This window comes from Protopterus annectens, chromosome 1.part0 (genome assembly GCF_019279795.1).
Source record: "Protopterus annectens isolate FY-2018-M chromosome 1.part0, PAN1.0, whole genome shotgun sequence".
NCBI lineage: Eukaryota > Metazoa > Chordata > Ceratodontiformes > Protopteridae > Protopterus > Protopterus annectens.
The window spans coordinates 1,613,238,859-1,613,264,225 of NC_056725.1; the positions used below are offsets into that span (position 1 = coordinate 1,613,238,859).

The 25,367-nt window shown below is 41.4% G+C and overlaps 1 protein-coding gene across 1 annotated transcript in view; it reads left to right on the plus strand.

The window, feature by feature from the left end:
- The window catches only part of CACNA1I (calcium voltage-gated channel subunit alpha1 I), a 3,136,920-nt gene that overhangs the window by 2,170,248 nt on the left and 941,305 nt on the right, over nucleotides 1-25,367 (plus strand). Inside the window, exons 12-13 of the mRNA XM_044073362.1 lie at nucleotides 3,162-3,317; nucleotides 3,668-3,758. Coding sequence (XP_043929297.1) covers nucleotides 3,162-3,317; nucleotides 3,668-3,758 — 247 coding nt within the window. The remainder of the gene's footprint in view (nucleotides 1-3,161; nucleotides 3,318-3,667; nucleotides 3,759-25,367) is intronic.

Genomic DNA, 25,367 nt, shown 5'->3' on the forward strand with positions numbered 1-25,367 from the left:
AGAGGACCTAGGACCGATCCCTGTGGGACACCACTTATAACTGGTCAGAAGTCAGATTTGGACTCATGAATCACAGTGTGGGTTCTATCAGTGAGCCAGGTGGCAAACAATCTTATTACATAGGTGTATATGCCTAGTTTAGTGAGTCTATCTATGATTCCTAGTTGGCTTGAGAAGTAGATGCCAAACAGGAGAGGACCTAAGACCGATCCCTGTAGGACACCACTTGTAACTGGTCAGTAGTCAGATTTGGACTCCTGAATCACAGTGTGGGTTCTGTCAGTGAGCCAGTTGGCAACCCATCTTATTACATAGGTGTATATGCCTAGTTTAGTGAGTCTATCTATGATTTCTGAGTGAGGGATGCTGTTGAAGGCTTTGGCAAGATCTAGGTAGGCTGTGTTGCCCTCATCCACAACTCTGGTGACAGACTCGAAGAAGTCTGTCAGGTTGAGCAGGCATGATCTACCTTTCACAAACCCATACTGCGTGGGGTCCAGAGTCTGGAGATTCCCTATGTCCTTATTTATAAGGTCCATGATGATGTGCTCCATAGCCTTACATATCAGACTAGTCAGGCTAATGGGGTGGTGGTTCCCGGGGTCTGTAGTCGCTCCCCCTTTATGGAGTGGGATGACCGTAGCAGTTCACCATTTGGTAGGAACAAAGCCTTAAATGAGGTTGTGATTGAACAGGGTACTCAGGTGTGGCGCCAGTTCACTTTGTAATTCATGTAGAACACAGCCAGGGATATTATCAGGTCCCATGGTAGCTGTATTTTTGGCTTTGGACAGTGTGGTTTTTACCTGTGTAGCCATGAATATAGGGACTTGGCCTTCCTCAGGTATTGTGATAGGCCTTCCTCAGGTATTGTGATAGGCCTTTTAGGGGGTGAAAAGGCGGTATAGTTTCCACTGAACCTGTCAGCCAATATGTTGGCAATAGCAGTTGGTTCTGTATATGTATCGCCATTGTGCTGTAACTGCAACGAAATCGGAGTATTGCCATGTAGATTCTTGACATAACTATAGAATGCCTTGTGGTTGTCTTTAGAATCTGCAGCAATTTTGTTTTCATAACTAGCTTTAGAGGATTTGATGATGGATCTCAGTTTTTTGCCAAGGCTAACAAAGGAGTTTTTCCAGTTTTTTCCTTCAGTTGTAGAGTTGTTTTTATGGTGGGGGACCACCATATTGGCTTCTTTTTTTTTGGAGGATAGCCTCTTGGTTCTGTTTGATATGGCCAGTTCCATGCACTTGTGTATTTGCTCATACAGTGCATTGGTGTATGATTCAGCAGTCATGCACCTATTTTCCATTTGCATGTGTGTCGTGAAGTTAGCCACCTCTGTTTTAGAAGCCCAAAATTGGCTTTGGAGAATTTTTTAAGGTGGTTTCCTTTGGGGGGAGTGAGGGTGGGATATGGATATCCATGGTGATTAGCATGTGGTCAGATCTGACCAGGGAGGAGTTGATTACTGGTGTAGAGAAATGGTTACCCTTGTTAGTAATGACCAAGTCAAGGATGTTTCTACCCCTGGTGGGGGCAATAATGAGTTGGTCAAGAGCATTGGAATTAATGAATTCCAGAAAACATTGAGCAAGTGTGTTGGTACACCAGTAATTTTTCCAGTTAATGGAGGGGTAGTTAAAGTCTCCCGGTATAAGAGTATTGGGTTGTATGCTAATATTTTCCAGTGTGTTTAGGAATGTGGAGTGGGAGTCTTGGGACATGGTGGGGGATCTATAGCAGGGTACAACCTGGACTTCAGTTTTACCCAGTGTTAATTGTACCTGAAGTATCTCTGATGCGTTATGTTGGGCTACTGGTCTGGAGGTTTGCATATCCTTTATGAATATGGAGACACCACCACCTTTAATGCTTCGGCCCAGGTTTAGGGGCCTAAAGGTGTGCTATGAATTATAGCCTGGTAGTGCGGGGAGCTCTCCAGAGCCTTGAACCAGGTCTCAGTCACTTCACAAATGTCTATGTTCTCCATTTTAAGGAGTGCTTCGAGTGAATGCATTTTGAGATTTAGACTTCTAGCACTGAGTAGCATAACCCTCAGATTGTGTTTGCTTGTAGTTGTTATGGTGGTAATTTTGTCTTTAGGACATTGCCTAAAAAAGGCACTATAGGGGTGGCAAGAGCCTTGGCCAGTATCCGGAATCCCTGGGGTGACAGGTGCAGGCCATCCCCAGCAAAGCATTGGATGGGAAACCGGAAATTCATCCCTGGTTTGCTACCTATGTCTCTAATGGACAGAGGTAACCTGTAAATGGTTCATCTCCCAGGCCCTTGCTTACACTTATCAAATCTATCAGAACTTGTCAGAGATTTGGGATGCATGGCTAGGCTTAAAAAGGCCCTTGTGGTTGTTAGCTTAGTAAACACCTATGAACCTATGAACAAGTCTATAACACCAATGCTTGTTGTGAAAGCAATTGCCTGTAGTTTCTTGTGGTGGGTGTAATATAAGTTCAGCCTTGATAGCATCCTTCTCTAAGTAGAGTCCATGTTATTGGCCAGAGTTTAGTGAAGGCCCTTTCTCCTATAGTAGTACCAAAAAACATCATCTCAAAGTAATGCCTTCACCCCGACTTCCTCTCAATGAGTATGATGATTCTGTAGTTTGTAAGGTTAGTTTTAGTGGTGGGCATTGGCCCACCATTATAACTGAACAACTGAATGAGTAACATAGTAGATTGGCTAGTAACCAGTAGTCAGTGAAATTTCTTTAAGAGATCACAGTGATGGGTATGCTTGTTGCCTTGAAATTCAAAATGGCAGATTTTGTTTTCCAGTGCTGTAGCTTTGTGTGCTGATACCACAGTAATAACTAGCATAAAACTAATGACCGCAGTAGTGGTAAGACTGATAGTATGCTTATGCATTATTCCAACATAAATTATTTAACACATTCTGGCTTTATGATACTCATTCCTATTTCTCTGGATGCACTCTTTTCCAGGAAGTTTGTATATTGTTGCAATTGTATACAGATTAGTAGCGAAACTTATTTTAATGGCAATTTCATAGTATGGGTTGTCATAGTTGTACTGCTGAACTGTGCCTTGATACAGCTATGTTTTCTCTGTCATTTTATTGACTCAGTTAATTGACTTAAACTGATGTCTTTTTTTTTTGTTTTGTTTTTTCAGATCTTGACACAGGAAGACTGGAATGTGGTTTTGTATAATGGAATGGCCTCTACTTCCCCATGGGCTGCTCTCTATTTTGTAGCTCTGATGACATTTGGCAATTATGTCCTTTTTAACTTACTTGTTGCCATCTTAGTAGAAGGCTTTCAAGCAGAGGTAGGGAACTATTTTTATTTTATTATTTCGGTCAACAACAAAAAGTGTTATTACCAGCTACCGTGATGTTTGCAAGGGGAGTGTGCAGGTGTGTGCTCGCAGGTGTGTGTGTGTGTGTGTGTGTGTGTGTGTGTGTGTGTGTGTGTGTGTGTGTGTGTGTGTATCACTGTATTTATAGTCTGAAAAATACACACACACACACACACACACACACACACACACACACACACACACACACACACACACACACACACACATTTATTCGTATGCAGTTAGTTCATTTGCAGGTATCTCATCTTAGATGCTACAGTCATTCAGAAATATAATGTTATAAAAATGTATATTTTCAGGGAGATGCCAACTACTCGTATTCAGATGAAGAGCAAAGTTCTTCCAACTCTGAAGAGTGTGAAAGATCTAGAGAACTGCATCATCTGTCTGGTAAAGGTGGAATTCTTTAAATTTACAGAAAGTGCACTGAGTGCTGTTGTGGCAATGTAAACTGTAAGTTATATGCACAGATAATCTGTTCTTTGTCCTTCTGTGAACTAGAAAGGAATGCAGAATCCAACATTTTAATGTTTTTATCTCTGATCTGGAAGACTGTGCTAGTTATTGTTATATCCCCAGTGTACAGAATGAAAGTGTACATGACTGTCTTTAATGAAAGGGATATTTATATTTCACTACTAGACAAAACTATTATAAATTAGTTCTATGGCACTAGAACAGGGTAATAGAATCTGATTTCAATCGAACAGCTTTCACCTTCTAATTTTCAATTAATATTTGAAGTCATTGGAACTGGACTACATAGACATGTCATACTCTACCTAAAATTACTACTGGTGTTTTAAGTTTTTAAGTTCATAGTTAAATATAAATAATTTTGTTTCACAGTAACACATTAGAATTTTTCATCTTCTGACAGATTAAAAGCCTTTGTTGTAATGCATATGAAATCCTGATTGTACTTATAAGCAGATACATTTTTAAAATGTGATGTCTTCAGCAGTAATAAATTCAGCCTTCATAGGTTGTGTTTTTGCCCTCCTGGAAACTTAGAAGTGAATGAACAGTCAGTGACAGGGTTGCAAGGCATCTCTGTTCACTGGAGTGACTCTGCAACAGATAGGCCCGGTTAGATTTGTGGTGAAGAATGTTCCAAATTCTTAATAAGTAGAAATGATCTTACTGCATTATGTTAACAAGATCCAAGTAAATCTGCAGGAGGTGGTCCTGTTTGATCAGCTGCAGAACCATCATATAAAAGCAAGTTAAAGTCTAGATCTAAAATAATTATATTTTATATCACTTTAGAAAGCTGAATAGAATCCCTGTCTGGACTACATTAATATTAGATCAGACCATACCTGGGCTGTGATTTTCTCACCGTCCTTAGCAGCACTATTTATTTTTTGGCATAGCACAACTCAGTTACACCCTTAAGACACAGCATTGCCATAACTCACTTGCTGGATTTTGTAGTGGAATACTAAGGCTTAAGGCAAACATGCTGTCCTCATTTTTAATTCAATTATGAGCGTCTTACTTCATCAGAATTGTATCTTCCCCACCTTCTGTAGGATTTGTGAAAAGTCTATACCTCTTAATAGGAGAAACAATTCCTCTTGTATTCTAGGAAAAAACCTTAGTGCCATCTGGGACATATCTTTTGCTAACAAAGTGTCTGGATAGTAGAAAAACAAAAATACACTCTGGAGTATGACAACAGTCTATAAATACTTATAGTTTAGATGGTAGGATGTAGAATTCCAGATAGCACTTCTCTAGAAATACAATAGCACTTAACAGTAGTCAGTAATTTCCTTCTGATCTCCACAATCTTCTGAGAATGTAGCTCAGCAGAGGAAAACAACATGTGCCTAAACAGGCAGTATCTAAAAAGAGTTTAGGTAAGTGGGGGAAGCTTTTTGAGTGAAAGACTATCTTGATAGAAAAACAAAACAATATACTCTGAAGTCCTTCATATCTTCAGCATTTATCATCAGTGAAGGTACTGGGTCCCAAGATGATGGTGCTAGAACTGAGAAGATCCGGTCAAAATCAGCCTATCAGTCAATTTGTAAAATGTCATTATGACCCTGATATTTCTAGCAAGGTATAATTATCACTGTGTTACTATTTATTTGTTTAACGAAATGTGACGTATGGTTAAAAAGCCATAGAGAAACATATATATATATATATATATATATATATATATATATATATTTTTTTTTTTTTTTTTTTTTTTCATGCCTTTCTTTGATGTAAATTCTAGACTGTATTGTCACTAAATAATCATTTTTGAAATAAGACCACAGTAACAGCTGTCAAGGAAGCTATACAGTTACTTGTATTCCATGCCCCTGAACAGTAAATTTCCTCATGAAGTTCCTTTGTCCTTTCACTGGTTTTCACAAATTCATATGATCTTATATTGAAATCCCCGCTCCTTTCATATCTATATCTATATATCATCATTCACTCCTTTTTCCTTTTTTTTTCCTACATGTGTTCAGGGTGTCGTGTCTGCTGTCTCCATCTCTCTCGATTCAATGCTTATCTCCTATCTTTTTCGAAAGTTATGCTTGATTGATGCAGGTCTTTTTCACTCAGCCCATCTATCTTTTTGCTACCTCTTGTCTACTTTTTGTCTGTCCCAGATATTCTTCACTGGATTGTCTTCTGCTTTTCTGCGTGTGTCTAAACCACAGTAATCTGTCAACTTTGACATTCTCTGCAAATGGAGCTACTTTGTCTTCTGATCTCATTTCTTCTTATTTCCCACAGTGTGCATTCTACTACCTGTCTCAGGCAATTTATTTCCATCACCTCTAGCTTTCTCAGCTGTTCTACCTTTACTACCCAGGTTTCTATATCTGGTACAGGTTCCACCACTGTTTTGTACACCTTATTTTTCAGCATATTTGGCATTCTTCTGTCATACAATTACCTTGACACTGTGTGACAGTTTGCTGCAGCCCCATCGATTTTAGCCTTGATTTCCTCAGTCAGACTTCCCTTCTTCTCAACTACCTCTCACAGATACTTGAAGCTGTTAACCTGTTCCACTAGCTTCCCTCCCATCTCATTTCTCAGCTTCTCCTGATATTCCCATTTGCTGCCATTACACTGTCTTATCTCATTTGCTGAAGTTCTTGCTCAGTCATCTTGTAATGTTACATTGTCTGCATACAGTAGGCCACCATATGATGCAGTGGCTTCAGAGCTGAGCCCTGATACATACCCACTCCCACTGGGAACCCCTCTGTGAGACTGAACACTGTTCATACTTCAGTCATTGGGTCCATGTATATAGCCTGCACTAATTCTACCAATGCTTCCAGGACTTTGAATCACTGCAGGACTGCCCAAATTAGCTTTCTCAGGACCTGGTAATATGCTTTCTTCAAGTCTAGGAATGTCCAGTTCGACTCCTTCCTCATTTCTAGCCTCTTCTTTACTATTTGTTAACATGAAAACATAGGGTCAGTTGTGTTGCATCCTGATCTGAATCTGAACTGCTCATCTTCCATTTTACTTTCTACAACTCTGTGTATTCATTTATCGATCAGTCTGTCTGGAACTTTAATGCAGTGTGGCAGGAGTTTGATACCTGTGCACTATCCACAGTTGTGGCTGGCCCCTTTGTTCTTGTAGACCCGGCCTAGTATGCTTATCTTCCAGTTATCTGGGATATGCCCTTCTCTCCATACCCTCAAGCCATTTCACCCCTATTTCACCCAACATCTTGATCATATTTGTTATGATGTCGCTGGTGGTTTTCCTGACTTCATTTTCCTTAGGGTTTTTCTTTCTTCTAGTGTGGGCTCCATCTCTTCTTTCATCATAGGCAGTGTCTGGAGCAGTACAACTTCTGTGTGGTTTTCTTCATTCAGAAGCTGCTGGAAGTACTCCTTCTATCTGCCTTTGGTGTCTTGTCGACTGGTGAGCAGGATGTTGCTGGCATCCCTTATGAGGGGTGTCTAACTGTGTCACCTACTGAGTCAATTTCCAGTAGCTGGTAGAGTGCCTCTAGTGATTTGTTCTTTGCTATTCTAAGTCTTCTCTTAGCTTCTTTTTTAGCCAGCCAGTGTTCCTTCTTAGCCTGGACTGGGTTTTCTCCCACTTTTTTATGCAAGTCTTCTTTCTTTGGATAACTTTCTGAACTTCTGCATTCCACTACCAACTTTCCTTATGTACCTTATATTCATACCTGCTTCAACCACATATCTGTGCTATAGTCCTCAAAATTACTGTTTTGAGGCCCTGCCATTTGTCTTCATATTCAGCTATTTCCTCTTCTTCTTGAGGTGCAAGAGTAATGAGTAATTCCTTGAACGCCTGTGCTTTCTCTTTAATCTACCAGATCTTCAGCCTTGTCTTTGTTGACCTTTAGGCCTTCTCTGACCACTACTTGCAGTTGATTGTAGCAGCCAGTGGTTTATGCTGTGGGCTGACTCTTTCATTGGAGATGACTTTGCAATTGCTGATTCTACTCCTCCCCTTCACCCTTTCCTTACTTGGAGGAAGTCTATCCGAGTTTCATTTTGGCCACTTTTGTATGAGATTTTATGACTGTCTCTCCAGCTGAACCATGTGCTGGCCACCATCAAGGCATGTGCCAGACAGAAGTCTAGTATAACCACTCTTTTATTCCTGTTCCCCACACATGTGTGCCACAGCAGTCCTCATATCCCATTATGTCCTTCCCAATATCCCAAGCCAAGTGGCTTTGATACACTTCCCTTTCGTCTTGTTTCCTAAGTAAATAGGATGTTCAGCTTTTTCTTACCATAATGTCATCCACTTCCAAGCTCCATCCTGTCAGTAAACCTACCCTGAACGTAGCAATACTTAGTTCATATATGGCAGATTGATTTGTTTTACATCTAGTATTCACTCAGAGGGCGAGTGGACATTGGCCAGCCAGTAGCCTATTGACCCTGGGCTGCTAGGCTTTGTGTTGTTAACACACTGGTCATTAGGGGCACATACAACCTTCGACTGTTAACATGGGTTGCTGGCATAGATCAGACTAGGCCAGGTCTTCAAGCCATTTATTGGTGGCAAATGCCCAAGTCCTTCTTTGTCGAATCACTTAGAGTCAATTTTTACTCAGTTGAGAGGCTAGTCCTGACATGGCATGCAGTCTGTGATCCATGTTCTATCTTGTGGATACTGCTCATTACAGTTGATGTCCAAAGCAGATGTTCTGTAAAACTCTTCCCCCCTATAGGCACCATCTAGAGTCTGTACTGCAGTCCACAGCACCATCCTTTGGTGAATTTCAGATGGGAACACTCGGCATGTTTTTGGAGATGAGGAAACTCCACAGAGACACAGGAAGAACATACAAACAGCTTACAGGCATTGGCTAAAGGTCAGGATTGAATCTTGTACCTTGTGCATGGGAGGCAAAGACCATAAGCATTATGCCAACTGGTCCTATATCTGTATCAGTATAGACATATACTTAAACGTCTGCAATGACTTCAAGATCTGTAGAATCTTCATTTAGCAATACGAGCAGCTATTAAATTTGTTTAATTCAAATTTATTCAATCAACCCAAAACAATGTAAACAAAATTTTTACACAATCCACACTTTCTTTCCTAATGCTGGTCCATTCATTCCCCTTTAATTTACCCCCCACCCCCACCAAATTATATTACAGCCAGACTCCGCCTGTAGCTAGGGATTTTATTAAATTGATAAATTTAAGAAACTATTAATTTCTACCAATACCTTATATTGTACATCAAACAAACCTCCTCATTTTTCTATCTTCTACTTCCTTTCAGTTACCCATGACTAGACCCACTTTTTATTTACAATGCTTTCCCTCCAAACTTACACACTACCCCTTTCAACTCCATATGAACTTATATCTATTATATATAGATTTACATAAATCTGAACCTAAACTTCTACTGCCTCCCCCCATCAGTAACCCTTTGGCACATTAGTTTCCTCTGTCAACTCTTGCTCTGCTTCCCCCACTGTCATCCATCCCACCCATATTTTCTTAAGTTTGGGCATGATCTTCCTTCTACTTCCCTCATCTCCTCCTCCATCAGAACTCACATCAGCTGTTGCACCTCTTTGCTTTCAGTGCCTCCTCCTTCTACTTCTTCACTGCCTTCTTGGCAATTATCATCAGCAATCCTATCCTTACTTTTTCATTTTCTGCTACATCTTTCGTGTAGCCTACCAAAACCAGCTTTCTTCTTAACCAAATCTCCCTCATGCCCACTTCCTTCATTCTCACCAAAAGTTCCTCCTTAAAAACTCTTAATCCCCATACACTACAAAACTATATGACTGTGTATCCCTTTCTTCTCTACATCTCAAACATAGAGCCCCCACCCTCCCTCTGGAAATATTTGGGCTATACCGACCACTGTATAAAAATACTTGTGTGAACACTTCCATGCAAAAATATGGAACTTTCAAACTTTAGTTATATACTTTGGAAGTAATAGCATATTTCCCCACACCTCTGTGTGTATAATCTCCCCTAATTAAATTTCCCATCTTAATTTCAATTCCTTTCCACCTGTCTACATGCTCTGTTTACCCACCTCTACCTATGTTCATTTACCCAACCATACTCATCCCCTCTCTTTGTCTACTTTCTATTTCCAATATTAAGTCGGGTGCTGAGACACCTTCATGCAGCTCCCCCCTATCATTCTATACTGGATTCTTTAATCCTTGATATTCTCATTCCAAATTAATATCCAATTGAATCTCCCCTTACTTTCTGCAAATCCTTCAGCCTACCCCCTACCTGCACTTAATCCCAATATCTCACTACAGTTTGCCTCTTCAAGCATCTCCATACCATCAGCTCATCCTCCACCTCCCTCCACAGTCTACCTATCAGTGCACCCTAATTCTCCATCTCAGCGAGCCTTCACCACACCACGTTATCCATATCCCTTCTTATTTGAGTTGTCCATCCTAACTTAACCTCTTTCTGTGTCCTTTTTAATAAAATTTCCAACAAGTCAATGCCTTCCCTTAATAAATCCTCCTTCTACTTTATCCATTTTTCTACTCCACCAAATAGTTCACATTAACCATCTTGGGTTGGGAGGGTGGCCTAATGGTTAAGCGGTTTGCCTTACAAACACAAGGTGCATGGTTTGAGTCTCACAAGGGATAATTGGCTAGGCTTACAATGGCTTGCAAGGGCAGTTAGCCTAGTACTAACCTATGAACACTGCAGTGTACAAACATGATAATAAATGTTTCTTCAGATCTGGGACCCCCGGTCCTCCCTTTTTGTCCTCATCTGTCATCCATTCCTATCCCATTCTTGGCCTTTTACACTCCTACACAGTCTTTAAATGTTTCACCTTTTCTAATCGCTTGCTTCCCAGTAAATACCAAAAGATGTGGCTCTGATACTTCGAATGTTTGTTATAGCACAGTTTGTGTATCAGTATTTTTTGATCCATTTCAAAACACAGTCTGCCATTTCTCCAGCTGCTTCTTCATCTTCTGTAGGATTTCCTCATATGTTCTCTACATTCTATCCTAGTGTTACCCTCAATGCTATTCCTAAATACTTTTATCACTTTTCTTATTCCCACTCCCTACCTATTTGTCCCCCTTTCCCCGCCCTACTTCCCACTAGTAACATCTGTGTTTTATCCCAGTTAGTATTACATCCAGCTACCTGTCCAAACATCCCTACAGTCTTCCACAGCCTAACCTATATTCTTCTTGAGATGCGTTAGTCTCAGCAAAATATCATCTGCATACAGTTACATTTTCCTTTACTCCTTCTCCCATCTATATCCTCTTATACTAGATGATTTAGTCGACTCAGCTAACAGCTCAGTATAGATGGCAAACAGTGGGGACAGCAGGCATCCCTGACTTGTACCACTCTTTATATCCATCTCACTTAGTAGTCTGGCCTAATCTTCACTCTCACTCTCACTTTTGTCCAGTGATAGAATTTCTTCAACATACCTTCTGAATTTGATGGAAACTGACTTCCTTCCAATAACTCTATCAGATATTGCCAATTTCACTTCATTCCTAATAATAGGCCCTCTCAGACTGTCAGCATCCTGCACATCCAGCATTCTCATCAGTCTCCTCTCCCCTCCTTCACTTTCCACTACTAGAATCTCTTCTACCCCCATCCTCTTTCCCTCCCAAATTATATAATCTCTTCTTCTTCCTCTTCCTCTTTCTCTTCCGACTTTTCCAGGTTAGGGGTCGCCACAGCGGATCACCTGTCCACTCATGATTGGCAGTGGAGTTTTACGGTGTCGAGTTGCCAGCCCGGCGCCCAGCCTTCCATAGAAGGCACACACATACATGCACACACACACACACACACACACACACACACACACACACACACACACACACACACACACACACACACACACACACACACACACATGCCTAGGGCAAATAATTTTAAATCCCTCTAATATATCCCCCAGTTTCACTCTCCTCCTTACCTCATCTTTGTTCCACAATATACATATTCCTCTTTACACTTCTTGCTGCCCCATTTTGAGAGCCAACATATTATTCCTTTTAGGGAACTTTTTAAAATAAACCCGTTCCACCACTCTTATTTTATTACAAACCTTCTGATCATCCCATTTTTGCAATCTTTGTCTTATCGCCTTCCCTTTCTCTTCCCACTCCTCCGTTATTCTCTCTTATTTTCTGCCAATGCTCTCCTCAAAATTTCCTCTAACACTTGCTTTCCCTTCTCATCCTCCATCCATTATGTGGGAATTCAACAGTGTGATTTCAGAGATACCTCTTTCCTCCATGCCAGTTTCACACTAATTATCGCACAATGCATAAATGTAATAAGTTTTACACATGCCTCCTCTACAACATCCTAATGTTCTTTTTTTTGCAAAGTAAAACCTAACTATCCTTGACCTACTACCATGCCTTGCTGAGTAATATGGCAACTCTGCCCAAATCACCTTATCATTCTTCACCTGCCTTATATCCACCCATCCTACTGATTCACAAAATTCTTTCAGAAATCTCCCTTCTTTTGTCAGCCTTCTGGCTCTAGGTCCTGAGATTACTTCATCCTTCATCATCATTTTATTCCAGTCCCTTATAAAAACTCCTAATCCCTTCTGAAATCTAACAATTTCTCCCAGCATCGTTCTCATTGTCCTGATTCCTGCTTTGAGTGGAATATAAACTGCTGCTACTGTAATTCATCTCCCTTAAATGTACCTTTGAACCCTCCTGTCCGTTATTCTATCTGCCACTTTCAATGGCATGGTTTGCTGAACTAAAAATCCACACCCTTTCTGCTAATGTACCTATGCCGAATTTACCACTACATGAAACCCACCTTTCCTCTAATATTTATACACATTTGCTTCCACATGTCCTCTGTAATTGCTCCTACCTGTGTCTTTACTCACTTCAGTTTTCCCGCCCCCTTTCTCTCTTATCCTTATTTCTCATACATTTCACATTCCATACCTTAATACTTAAATGCACCTCTTTATTCAGTACCATCCTCCAACAGGTCCAACATCCTCTCTCCTCTTCTTTCCCTTCCTTCTCATGTCCATAAAATTGTTCCTTATGTAAATATCGCCTTGTGCAATATCATATCGCCAAAGTGCATTGCCTCCACAATTATAACTTTATACATCAGTATATGCATCACTTCCTGTAGCAAAGTCAATTTCACTCTGCGCAACTCCTTGTGCACCAGTACCATCTTTAATGTCATAACTATGACAATGCAAAAGCAACCTGGCCTCTCTGCATAGCCCTCTCTTCATTGCAATCTCATGCCCTTCTCTCTTCTAGTTAATACCCCACTAGTCAGCAACATTGCTTGTGTAAGCTGCCCTGCCCCGTAATCATTTTCTTCCTCTTTCCTCTTCTGTGCACCTCTCTTTACACCTCTCTTCTACTTGATGTACTGCTCATTCTGCTTGCATCTATTGATCCTTTCTCCTTCCCTCCGTGATTCACTTAGCTGTCTTCTAAATGGCGAACTCCTTATCTGCACATCTGCCTACCTCCCCCTGTACCTACCCCTCTCATACCTTTGTGCAGATAGGGAGTTTGCCATTTAGAAGACAGCTAAGTGAATTACTAATCTATAACCTTATTCTGCTTCCATCCAGTTCTATTCCCAAACACTCAGTCTATCCCCATCTTAAACCAATTACACAAAAATATGTTCAATAACAAATTCCTGTTTTCAACCTCCTCTTTGTTTTACATGATCAACATGCCAATGAGTTTGTTATTGTTCACTAGCCCTGTAGGTTTCACATATTATTCATACTGACTCACCCTCATACACTCTTCCTTAACTCCCAGCCCTTGTTTGCAGCACCTTCCCATCCCAGCTGTGGAAATTACTCTACCTCTTCTTCCTCACACTTTCATCTCATCCTATTCATCATTATCTATGTACCCCCCTTGACTCAAATCACATCCATCCTGTCCTGTTTACTATCTTTTCTTTTCCGCGCCATAACTCTGTACCAGTTTGGCATGGTCTGTTAGATAACACATAATCCTTCATCTTGTAAATATACTTCCTAAACTTCATTCCTTCACCTAAAATCTATTAGCAATCCCCCTCTTCCATTATCACTGTAACATAGCCATCATAGTCCATATCAAGTTGCATTAAGTAGCCATATGAACACTGTGCCTCTAAACTGTTCTTAATAAAAAGTGGTGCAAAGCTAAAAACTGGATATAAACATGTTTCCCCCACCCAACAACTCAGTGTCCCAGTCGCCATAGCCCATACCACTTTCCTTTAAATAGACACATGTAATAACTATTGTACGTTTTGTATTTTTTATATTTTTTCCCTAAGAGATTTGTTTGTTTTTGAATTGAATTGTACAGGTTATAATTCACATTAAAGGTGGGAAAAGTTTTGAAATGATTTATTGTGGTCTCATTTTTTATATCACAAAAACCTGGCATTTTAAAAGGGGTGTGTACACTTTTTATATCCACTGTATATCTTCTTTAGTCATCATCCAGATCTTGTCTCCTTCTCTGCTTTTGACAAATAACGTCCAACTTCTCATTAAGTCTCTTTTATTTTCTAAAAACTGTTAAATATCCTTTCACTCTCCATCCTAAAGCTATCTCTTCCTCATCATCCTGCTGATGTCCATTAGTCTCCTGCAGCTCTGATGACCCCGTATTAAGTCTGTAGTTTGCTGGTTTCTATCCCTCGTCTGCAATTGTAAACATGTTGGCCATACTCTGTTGAAGATCCTAAAATTAGATGGATAGGTCATTCTCTAGCAGATTCCCTTCTCCTTGCACACTCTAATCACTGACAGGAATGCTTTCCTCTTCTGCCTGGTCTCAAAGGAAAAGTTCATAGACACAAAAAATATGCTCACCTGCTGCATTCAATTTCTTCTTAGTTCACCACAGTCCCTTTAGTATTTTCTCCAAAAGTGAAAAAAGTTTGAACTCACACAATTATGCCATTGTATGTGCTCTCTGTTTGAATCTCTGACTGGGGAATACCAGTCCATTTTTCAATGATCCCAGTGACTACAGCTGCACAGTCTCGTCCTTCATATCTCTCCAGGATGCCCATCACGTGTATATTTTTCCTTTTGATTCTCTGCATTCCCCCAAAAAGTATAATGACGGTTTGATGTCCAAAAACACATTGCCTTGCTGGCATACGAGTACTGGAGTCATGCAACTCATCACCCCCCTCCTGGCATGAATACTGGAGTCATGCAACTCACCACCCCCCTCCCGGCAATCTATCAAAACTCAGAGCTCTTCCCACTGTCTGTTTGTTGATGTGAAAGACAAATCACCCGGTAGCACCAGGACCTCCATTTAAACCCACAGACAGGACACTTTCAGCCTTCTAGAGCCACAGTCAGAGAAGGATCTCTTGAAAGACTGTTCTTCTCCTCTAGTTTACTTCAGCTAATGAGCTCAGATAATAAACCCTTTTGGGGGGGGGGGTTATTCCTCGCTCTGCCTTTTTTCTGTCTGTGCTTGAAATGTGTATGCTGCTGATTTGCTTGTTTATCTCCTTTATAAAGTTGTATCTACTTGGGAGTTTTATTTCTGTTTCAGTTTGAGTTATACTGTTTATTTTAAGCTAGTTCTAAGTTTCTTTCGGTTTCAAACCATTCAAATGTATCTAAGGACCACTGGTGAGTGTTTCCTTCAGTTTCTACACTAAGGCCACTTTCGTGCAATTCCTGTCATTGCCTCATGCTAACAGAATTGTGAGTAAATCACTACTGTTATTTCCATTGAATTAAAGCTTATTTTTGAATATTTTTGTAGGAAAACGTGTTTTTTCTTTACCTTTCTTTTCTCTCTGGGGCTATGGTTATTTGAGAAAATTGAGTAAAGTTACAGCATTGTAATGTTTTTTTTTCATTTAAATTGTAATTCTGGCTCTATTTTGTTTGTGAAACATTTCTCACTGGAATTTTTTCAAAGGTTATTTTCGGTTGTTTTCTATGTATTTGGGTCTGAAACTAAACATTATTTATTAAATCTGGGGGTCTTTGTGACAGGTATTTGATTCTTTTTGCTGGACTACTGAAATTGTTGTCATTTTAAAGTGCAATATTCTGTATAAAATCCTGTAGAAATAGATTTCATATTGCTATTTAAAGAGAGAATAGTGGGTTTTGTCCATTTTGTACTGAGTTGACTGTGCAACCAGCACTTAATATTTATCTGGCTAGTTTTTGTCCCCTGAATGGACAGACTCAAAGAAGATGCTTCCCACCCCCAGCCAACTTCATCATGTACCCCCTTTTGCACCTAAAAAAACATGCAAATAAATAAAAGTGTGTCAGCCTATGGCTTCTGGGCAGGCTATCTGACCCTTCACCTTCTGTTAACTCCATGTGTCCTGGTTCTGTGTTAGCATTGCAACTATGTGTGTGACAAGAGGGTTTGCGACTGTACCATTGCCTGATTCAGGTATGGGAAAGCCAAACCCTTTATGTGCAGGGGAAGTCAGGGTTGCAGAATCTGTTACCACTGTCGATACCTTTCCCACCTGTGAGTCTCCCACTAGTATAGTGCATTCAGATAAGAGACAGAAGACCCACCATGTGGTAGGGCATCAGTCTGACTGGATTAAATCAATTTTCCAGGCAGTTGATTATGGGTTATGACTAATGCCAGCACTTTACCACTGGTCAGTCATTTAAGGATACTTATTTTGTAGGGGATACTGGTGGTGTCTGAGGTTTCAGATCTGATAATGTTGGATCAGTCTTGTTCCTCTGATGGCAAACTGGTTCAGTAATCCAAATAGAATTTTTCATTTTCCCAAATGCTGGTTAGATTTAAGGATATAGTCATCCCGGAGCAATTGTCAACTACCCCTGAGATCCGCAAGCTTTATGACCTTTTGGAGGATGAAGCTGTGGATGTGTAGACTTTTCCTCCATTGATCCTGGCATTGCAGGATGTTCTCAAGAAATCTTGTAATTCTCATCTGCACATTGAAGCTCTGCCAGAAACAGTGTTCAAGAAATTCAGGGTATGCTCAGCCAAGCCTGACCTTCAATCCCCCTTATATGCAGACAGTGCTTTGGTGTCTCCAGTGAATTCTTCTAATAAAAGAATTTTGTCTTCTTCAAATCCTGATAAATAGGCAAATGGTTAGAATTTCAGAGAAAGTAGCTAGCACGTCCAGCATAGTAAATTTTAAAATGTTTAAATACCAGTGTTTTATGTGGAAGCTTGTGTTGCGACGTATGTACAGTTTAGACAAATTTGATAAATCTTTAGCCACCGAGCAAAAAGGTCTACATAAAATATATAGTTTCCAATGTTTCTCATGCTTCAAAATACTCTTTAAAGAGTGCCTTGGAGGGGGGGCTGATATTACTGCTCAAAATGCATCATCATCAGTTGCGATAAGGAGGCATACTTGGTGGCACAGCCAGAACTTTTCCGATGACTTATAAAATGAGATTTTGAATATTCCACGAGTCTAATTGTATGTTTGGTATAACAGCTAATAAGATCTTTTAATACCAGGAAGACAGAAGGAAACTCATGCAAGGGGTGTCAAAGGTGTTTTATATTCCCAAATGTCCCTCCTTAAAACAGGATCATTTTTGTTGGCCTTCTAAACAGAAGTCCCAGTTGAACAAAAACAAAGGCAATAAAAGGAAATGGGAAGACAAGAACCTTGTCAATCCTAATAAGAGAGGGGTTCCTTTCACAAAAAGTATATTCCAGGTTATGAATATGTCAAGGCACAACCCAGTACCATGTCTCCAGTATTAGCTCTCAACAAGGCAGCCTGGCTGTCAGTGGATTCCACAAGTGGATGCTCAGCATAGTTTGCCAGGACTACAAGATGGTAGTGGAAAGAAAATCCACCTCCATTCAAAAGGATCCCACCTCATCCATCAGACCAGACTTTGTTATTCCTTCCTATGTTGTGGCAAATGTTGGACTCGTGTCATAGAACCAGTCCGTCCTTTGGAAAGAATGAGAGGTTTCTACTACAGACTTTTCCTGGCCCCCAAAAACAGTCGTTGTTGAGACAATTGTTGGACCTTTCCTTTCTGAATACATTTGCAAGGATCCCAAGTTCAAAATGCTCATGCTGTAGACAGCGATGCACCTGTTGCCAGACCACTGTTTCATAGTGATCCTATGCATGAAGTCTCCATATTATCATATCCCCCTTGCTCATCTTTTCAGGGGATTTCTGAGATTTGTTGTGTCTGGTATGCACTCAAGTGTTTACCAAATGCTGTGCCCTAATAGTGACCCACTGACTGACTCGGGGCATTCATATTTTTCCTTACTTAGATGATGTGTGGATCTGTGCAGAGTCTGAGTCCAGGTGTTTGGATACTCTAAAAAAGGTTTCGGCTTTACTCTTGCTGCTGGGATTCAGTTTGAACCTCCAGAAATCATGTTTGATTCCCTCACAAAGACTAGTCTTCCTGGGGTTGTTATTGGACTCCCACCAGAGAATGGTCTTTCTTTCCAAAGGCAAGATCCTGTCTTACCAGAAGCTGTTTCTAGAATTCTCCAAGAGGAATTTATCATTGGCAATCGAATTTCTAAAAAGTCTCAGATTAATGGCAGCAAATATTCTTGTGATACTACTGGCTCATCTTCACATGAGGAAAATTCAGTGGTGTGTCCAAACTGTTGGACTCAGCACCTTGATTCCCTCTAATCTCAGTTGCTGGCACCCTTCATCAGGCAAGAGTTATGGTGGTGGAGAGAACAGTTGAGTATCAATCTGGGACTTACTTTCTCCCCTGATGTTCCAAAGCAATCTGTCCAGACACATTCATCCAATTTTGCTTGTGTATCTGGGTCAGTTGAGATGCTAGTGCAAGGCACTTGGGGGCCTAAGTATGCATGGAAGCACATCAATATCAAAGAGGTGTTGTCAGTGATTCATGCTCTGAAAGTCCTTCAAAACCCCATCAGTCCTCTTCTGGTGGTTGCTGATAACACCAAAGTGATGTAGGACCTCAAAAAATAAGGTGGTAGAATGTCTTACTCTCTGTGTTGGTTGGCAATGATGGACTGAAAGCTGGCTTTACAGTATTCTCTGTATCTTCAGGCATAATACATCCCATCAGAGCAGAACATCATGGTAAACAGACGAAGCAGATCCTGAGCAGACCCACACAAATGGCATCTCAAAACAGTGGTGTTCAATATCTAGTCCAGACATCGGGAACACCTCAAATATATATGTTTGCTTCCTTTCAAAACAGACAGGGAGAAATTCTGTTGCAGACATCCTTGCAGACGTATTTGTAAAATAACTGCATTTTCATTCCCTTGGACAAAAATGTTCCTGATGCATGTCTACCCTTCCCACTGTTCACAAGTTACTTTCTGAAGAGCAGGAAAAAATGCTAAAGATCACTGTGGTGACCCCTGTTGGCCCAGACAGAATTGGTTCTCCTTTTTAATGTTACTGGCCAAGAACAATTACCACAGACTTCCACACACTATGGATCTGCTTATACAGCTTTATGGGGGGATTGTGCACCCCATTTTTGAGAAACTTCAGCTGACAGCCTAGATGATTGAATCTTGACTCCATTGAGGCACTTGTTTCATGAGGATGTGCAGCAGGTGTTAAAGAAGGACAGAAAACTTGTTACCAGAAAAAGTTATGTTTATAAATTGCTGACATTCTCTAAGTGTTGTCTAATTGGAAAAAGGGGGTCCACTGAGGTTAATATCCCTCTGGTCTTGAAATATTTATGTGAGCTATGTTTAGATGGCTTGTTGTATGTGTTAATTAAGGTTCATTTATTGGCCATCACTGCTTGTCTGCCTATGGATCAGGGCCAGTGCTATCATTTTGGGAGCTCTCAGCAAATTTCAATTTGAGGGCCCTACCAAGGAGAATGTAAAGTGTGACTGCATTGCTGTCACACCCTCAACCCTGTCCAGCTCATCCAGCACCACTTAACAATCACTATAGTGTTACTACAGTCAAACCATTAAGAATTGAAGTGCCAGGGTACACAATGACTGGCAGTTAGTACCAATGTTACATTATGACAAGCCCCTGTACCATTGCGAGGTAGCCACTCACAGAGGTACACACACACACACACACACACACACACACACACACACACACACACACACACACACACACACACACAATACATTGCATACTCCTCAGCTATCCAGAATTTCACAGAATGTCTGGATTTGATTAATTTTGGGTGTGTTCCTCAAAATTTGTAGTTTTCTGGATTTTTATGGCATATTAGTGAGGACTCTGTTCACTAAATAATGACAGGCATTTGAGTTTCAGACTTCAGATGCTTCAAAAAATACATGATAACACATGTCCTTTTATTCCAGCAAATTCTGTAAAGTTTATAATAGGTTCATAGATAGGTACTAGGCTATCTGCCCGAAGGCATTTATAAGCCTAGCCAGAATGTGTTGACTTTCGCTGCCCCCTTAGATTAGTTCCCTGTGCCTCTGTACAGCAGAGACACAGAAGTGATCCCCAGGGTAAAGTTTCTGTTTCCCATCTACTCGTCAAGGTTTCTCTTGAAGAGTGTTAGTGAGGAGCTGTGACTAATGTAGAGTGGAATCTTGTTCCAAAGCATGGGAAGTCTCTGGGACAGGAACCTATCCCTCCAGTACGTCCTATTTATTGTTGTGGTGAGGTTTAGATCCCTAGAGTGTGTGGCTGGAAGGGATATGGTTTTCTTTAGGTGGAGCATGTCCATCAATTCTGGGTTGGACATGGCCTTGTATGTTAGGCAGAGATCACCTCTGAGTAGGCAGTATGCAACTGAGTATAGCTGGAGTTTCTTCAGTCGAGCTGCATAGGGCATCTGTTTGAGGTCAGTGATCCTCTTGGTGAGGTACTTCTGTGGTCTTTCCAGCTGTTGCAGGTGTCTTGTAAGGTACATCCCAAATGGGACATTGTACTCTATAGTGGGTCTGATGAGTGATGAGTAGGGGGGCACAATGACCTCTTTTGATCTGGATGCAAACCCTTTTTTGATTAGGTGGGCCACATAGAAGGATTTTCTAACCACTTTGGCAATGTGATTATCAAAGGAGAGATTACTATCTACTTGGGTCCCCAGATCCTTTATTACGTGTTCCGTATTTAGGGGACTACTACCTATGTGGTAGTTTGTGGGTACTTTGTTTTTTCCAAAGTGGAAGATTATGCAATTTTTGGCATTTAGCTTGAGGCCATGATTTTGATTCCAGGTATCCATCTCAGTGAGACCCTTTTGGAGGATGTCTGTGTCAGCCGGGGAGTCAATTATAACCCCTAGTTTGCAGTCATCTGCGAACTTGGTTAGCCATAGTCCTCCTGTGCTTGCCTGTACCTCTGAGAAGTATAAGCCAGACAGGAGGGGTTCTAGGACTGAGCCCTTGGGGAAGGCCACCTGTAACCGGTTTAGAGTTGGACCTAGCTCCCGCAACTTTCACCATGTGTGTTCTGTCTGTGAGCCAGTTGGCAACCCATCTTGTGACATAGGGGTTTATGTTCAGGCTGGTGATCTTGTCTATAATACCAGAATGGGGAATGGTGTTGAAGGCCTTTGCAAGGTCTAGGTAGGCTATGTGTACCACCTTTCCCTTGTCTATACCCTTGGCAACTGTCTCAAAGAAGTCCACCAGGTTTAGGGGGCATGATCTGCCCTTAACAAAGCCGAACTGGGTAGGGTCCAGTGTTTGGAGGTTTCCAATGTCTCTATTAATGAGTTCCATGATGATGCACTCCATAGCCTTGCAGACCAAGCTAGTCAGGCTTATAGGGCAATAGTTCCCGGAGACTGTTGTGGCTCAACCTTTGTAGAGCGGAATAACCATTGCTGTGCACCACTGTATGGGTACGTAGCCTGTGGAGAGGCTAAGTTTGAACAGTGTGTTTAGGTGAGGGGTTAGTTCGTCTATGAGCTCATGTGGGACGCAGACTGGGACACTGTCCAGGCCCATTGATGCTGTGTTTTTGGCTTTGGAGAGGGCTATTTTAACCTGAGTGTCTGTGATTTCAAGGGCTCTACATTCTTCTGGTATGGTTATGGCCCCTTCTGGGGGTGAGAGGAGGGGTGAAGTTTGCACTGAACCTGTTTGCCAGGATGTTGGTGATATCGGTTGGTTCAGTGTATTTTGTGCCGTTCTGTTCTAACTCCGAGCAGATCTAAGCATTGCCACTTAGATTTTTGACATAGCTAAAGAATGCCTTGTGGTTATCTTTGGAGTCCTTGGCAATTTTTCTTTTGAAACTAGCCTTGGATGATTTTATGAGGGATCATAGTTTCTTGCTGATACTGATCAGGGATGTCTCCCCATCTAGGGATTTTACTCTTTTCTGTACTAGTTTCCTCCTTCTGCTGTATAGCTTGTTTATGGCAGGGGTCCACCAGACTGGCTTTCTTTTCTTGGAGGAGTGAGTCTTGGTTTTGCTTGGGATAGCACAATACATACATTCTTGTACGTGCCTGTAGAATGCATTAGTAAATGATTTTGCAGCTTGGACAGCATTATCCTTTAGCATGGGGGCTTTGAAACTTTCCACCTCGGTTTCAAGTAACATGAAGTTTGCTTTTGAAAAGATTTTCATAGTGATTTCCTTGACCAGGGGTGGGGGCGGAATGTGGATATCCAGAGTGATTTGTTTATGGTCAGATCTAACCAGTGAGGGGTTGACCTCTGGTGTGGTACACTGTTCACCCATGTTGGTGATGACCAGGTCCAATATGTTGTCACATCTGGTGGGAGTGTTGACCAGTTGATCCAGGGCATCTGAGTTTATAAATTCTAGGAAATGTTGGGCAAGGTAGTTAGTACTTGAGTAGTTCTCCCTGTTAATGTTTGGGTAATTGAAATCACCCAATATTAGGGTGTTTGGTAGGACCTTTATGTTTCCCAGTGTTTCCAGAAACATGGAATGGGGGTCCTGGGACATGATGGGTGATCTGTAGCAAGCTACAATTTGAATTGCAGTTTTGCCCGTTGTTAGTTGCACATGGATGATCTCTGAAGCATCGTGTTGTGCCACTAAACTGGAGGTGTGGGTATCCTTGATGAATATGGGTACACCCCCACCTTTTGTATTTCGGTCCGGGTTCTGTGTTTGAAATGTTTGGTATGTGTTGTAGCCTGGTAATGCTGGGGTGCTTTCTGGAGCCTTAAACCAGGTTTCTGTTACTGCACATATATTGATTTTCTCCATACTGAGGAGTGTCTCGAGTGCGTGCATTTTGAGGTTTAGACTTCTGGCATTGAGTAGCACTACCCTCAGTTTTTTGTTACTTGTGCTATTTACGGCAGTGGGTTTGTCTTTTGAGCCTTGCCTAAAAAAGGCAGTATGGGGGTGGCAAGAGCCTTGGCCAGTATTCGGAAACCTAAGGGTGACAGGTGCAAGCCGTCTCTAGCAAAGCAGTTGAGCATGTCATCCCAGGTGGACAGACATTGGATTCCATTTGAATGACACCAGAAACTTAGCCAATTTTTGAAATTGATATTTTTTTCTTTATACCGTGGTAGGGTCATACCTGCCTGGGCTACGTGATCAGAGAGCTCTTCCATGTGTCTTTTCATGTAGTCTAAGGAGGTATGGCTCAGGTCATTCACACCAACATGGACAATGACAAAGTCATATTTGTACTTGTTCTGGAGTGACATGAGTGCTTGTGTTATGTGGTGGATCCTGCCACCTGACAGGAAGCTAACAGTAACCTTCTCCTGGTTCAGCCTAGTGAGTGGGACGTCAGTGTGCCTGACTATAGAGTCACCTATTACTAGTGTGTTGGGTATGTTATTTTGCCTTAAAGGCTGTGATTGCATGGCACACTGGTTTTGTGAAGTATATGTTCCATGGTTTGTGTTGGGGTTTGAGTCTGTCTGCCTCAGGCTCAGTAATCCCCCATGGCAACATTTAAAATTTGTCCCGATTTCTGGGGCTTTGTCCAGATTTTTTGTGCCAAGAGGTTGAGATCTATAACTGTCTGGTATTTAGTTGTAAAATTGTTACATTACGACAAGTCTCTGTATCATTGCAAGGTAGCCAGTCCCATACACACAGGACAGACGCAAGACAAAGACAGAAATATAGCAAGACTGATCAGAGATATCCAGACAACTCCCTCACACAGGACAGAGGCACACAAAATAGACAGGTATACAAACCTTTGCACACAGGACAGATACCCACACATGATAAAGACAGCATTACATCAAGACTGAATACACGCACAGACTCCCATACACAAGACAGAGGCACCCACTTATACAGGACAGAGACACAAGACCAGGACAAAACCACTGCAAGACTGAACAGAGATCCACACAAGACAAAGGCAACACTACTGCAGGACAGTACTGAGACACCACACACAGACTCCCAAACACAAAACAATGACAGCCCTATGGCAAGACAGTAACACACAAGCAGCATTAGATAAACTGACACCATCACACCAGACATACATTTACTCGCATGCAGAACAGTCACACTGTAGAGCACAAAAGAAAACCATGAGACAGACATAGAAAAGACTAGAGACACACAAGATGTACTAGGGAATGCTATTGGGATTACTGAGCCTGAGGCAGACAGACTCAGACCCAAAGAAACATACAAGGGAAAGCCATAGGGATTACAGAGCCTGTGGCAGACTCAAACCCAAACAAACCCAAAAGAAAGCCATGGGGATTACTGAGACCAAGGCAGATGACTCAAATCCAAACAGAGTGCAATGATGATTACTGAGTCTGAGGCAGACAGACTCAAACCCAAAGAAACACACAAGAGAGCCATGGGGATTACAGAGCCTGAGGCAGACAGACTCAAACCCAAAGAAACACAAGAGAAATTCATGGGGATTCTGGAGCCTGAGGCAGACAGACTCAAACCTAACACATAAGAGAGAGCCATGGGGATTACTGAGCCTGAGGCAGTATGACTCAAACCCAAAGAGAAAGAGGTGAAGTCAAGACCACCAGTGTCATTTATTTTAAATGTGCAGTTAGCTCCTCAGTTTTCCTGATTGCTGCCACTTTTAGTTCCATGAGCAATTCATGTCATGGCCTAATGATTAGTCTTGCCACTCCCAACTGTCCAGGCCTCATGATGAATCCTGCCACTCCTAGCTGCCTTCGCCTCAACAAATCCTGCTAGTTTCATCCTTCTTGTACTACTTGTTTCTGTCTGCTGGAGTAAGCAAAAATCAGTGAATACACAGCATACTATAGAAGCCACTATAAGGTGCTACCTGAAATGTACTGCCTTACAGCATTCTAAAAAATTACTGGAAAGGAAATATGAGTGCATACCTAGAGTTAGGGATCTTACAAATTTTCTTCTGGACAAAGTCTTCAATGTGGCTGCCGTGTGATAAACCTTGTCCCACTTCATGCTCAGTTAAGAGCACAGCTAAGCCTTAAAGTCTCTCCTGACTCAATGATGAATGTATGTATGTTTTTCTGAGTTTCATTTTAGAAAAGCTGCATTCTACAGTAGCCACTGTAACAGGTGCAGTAAAGTAAAT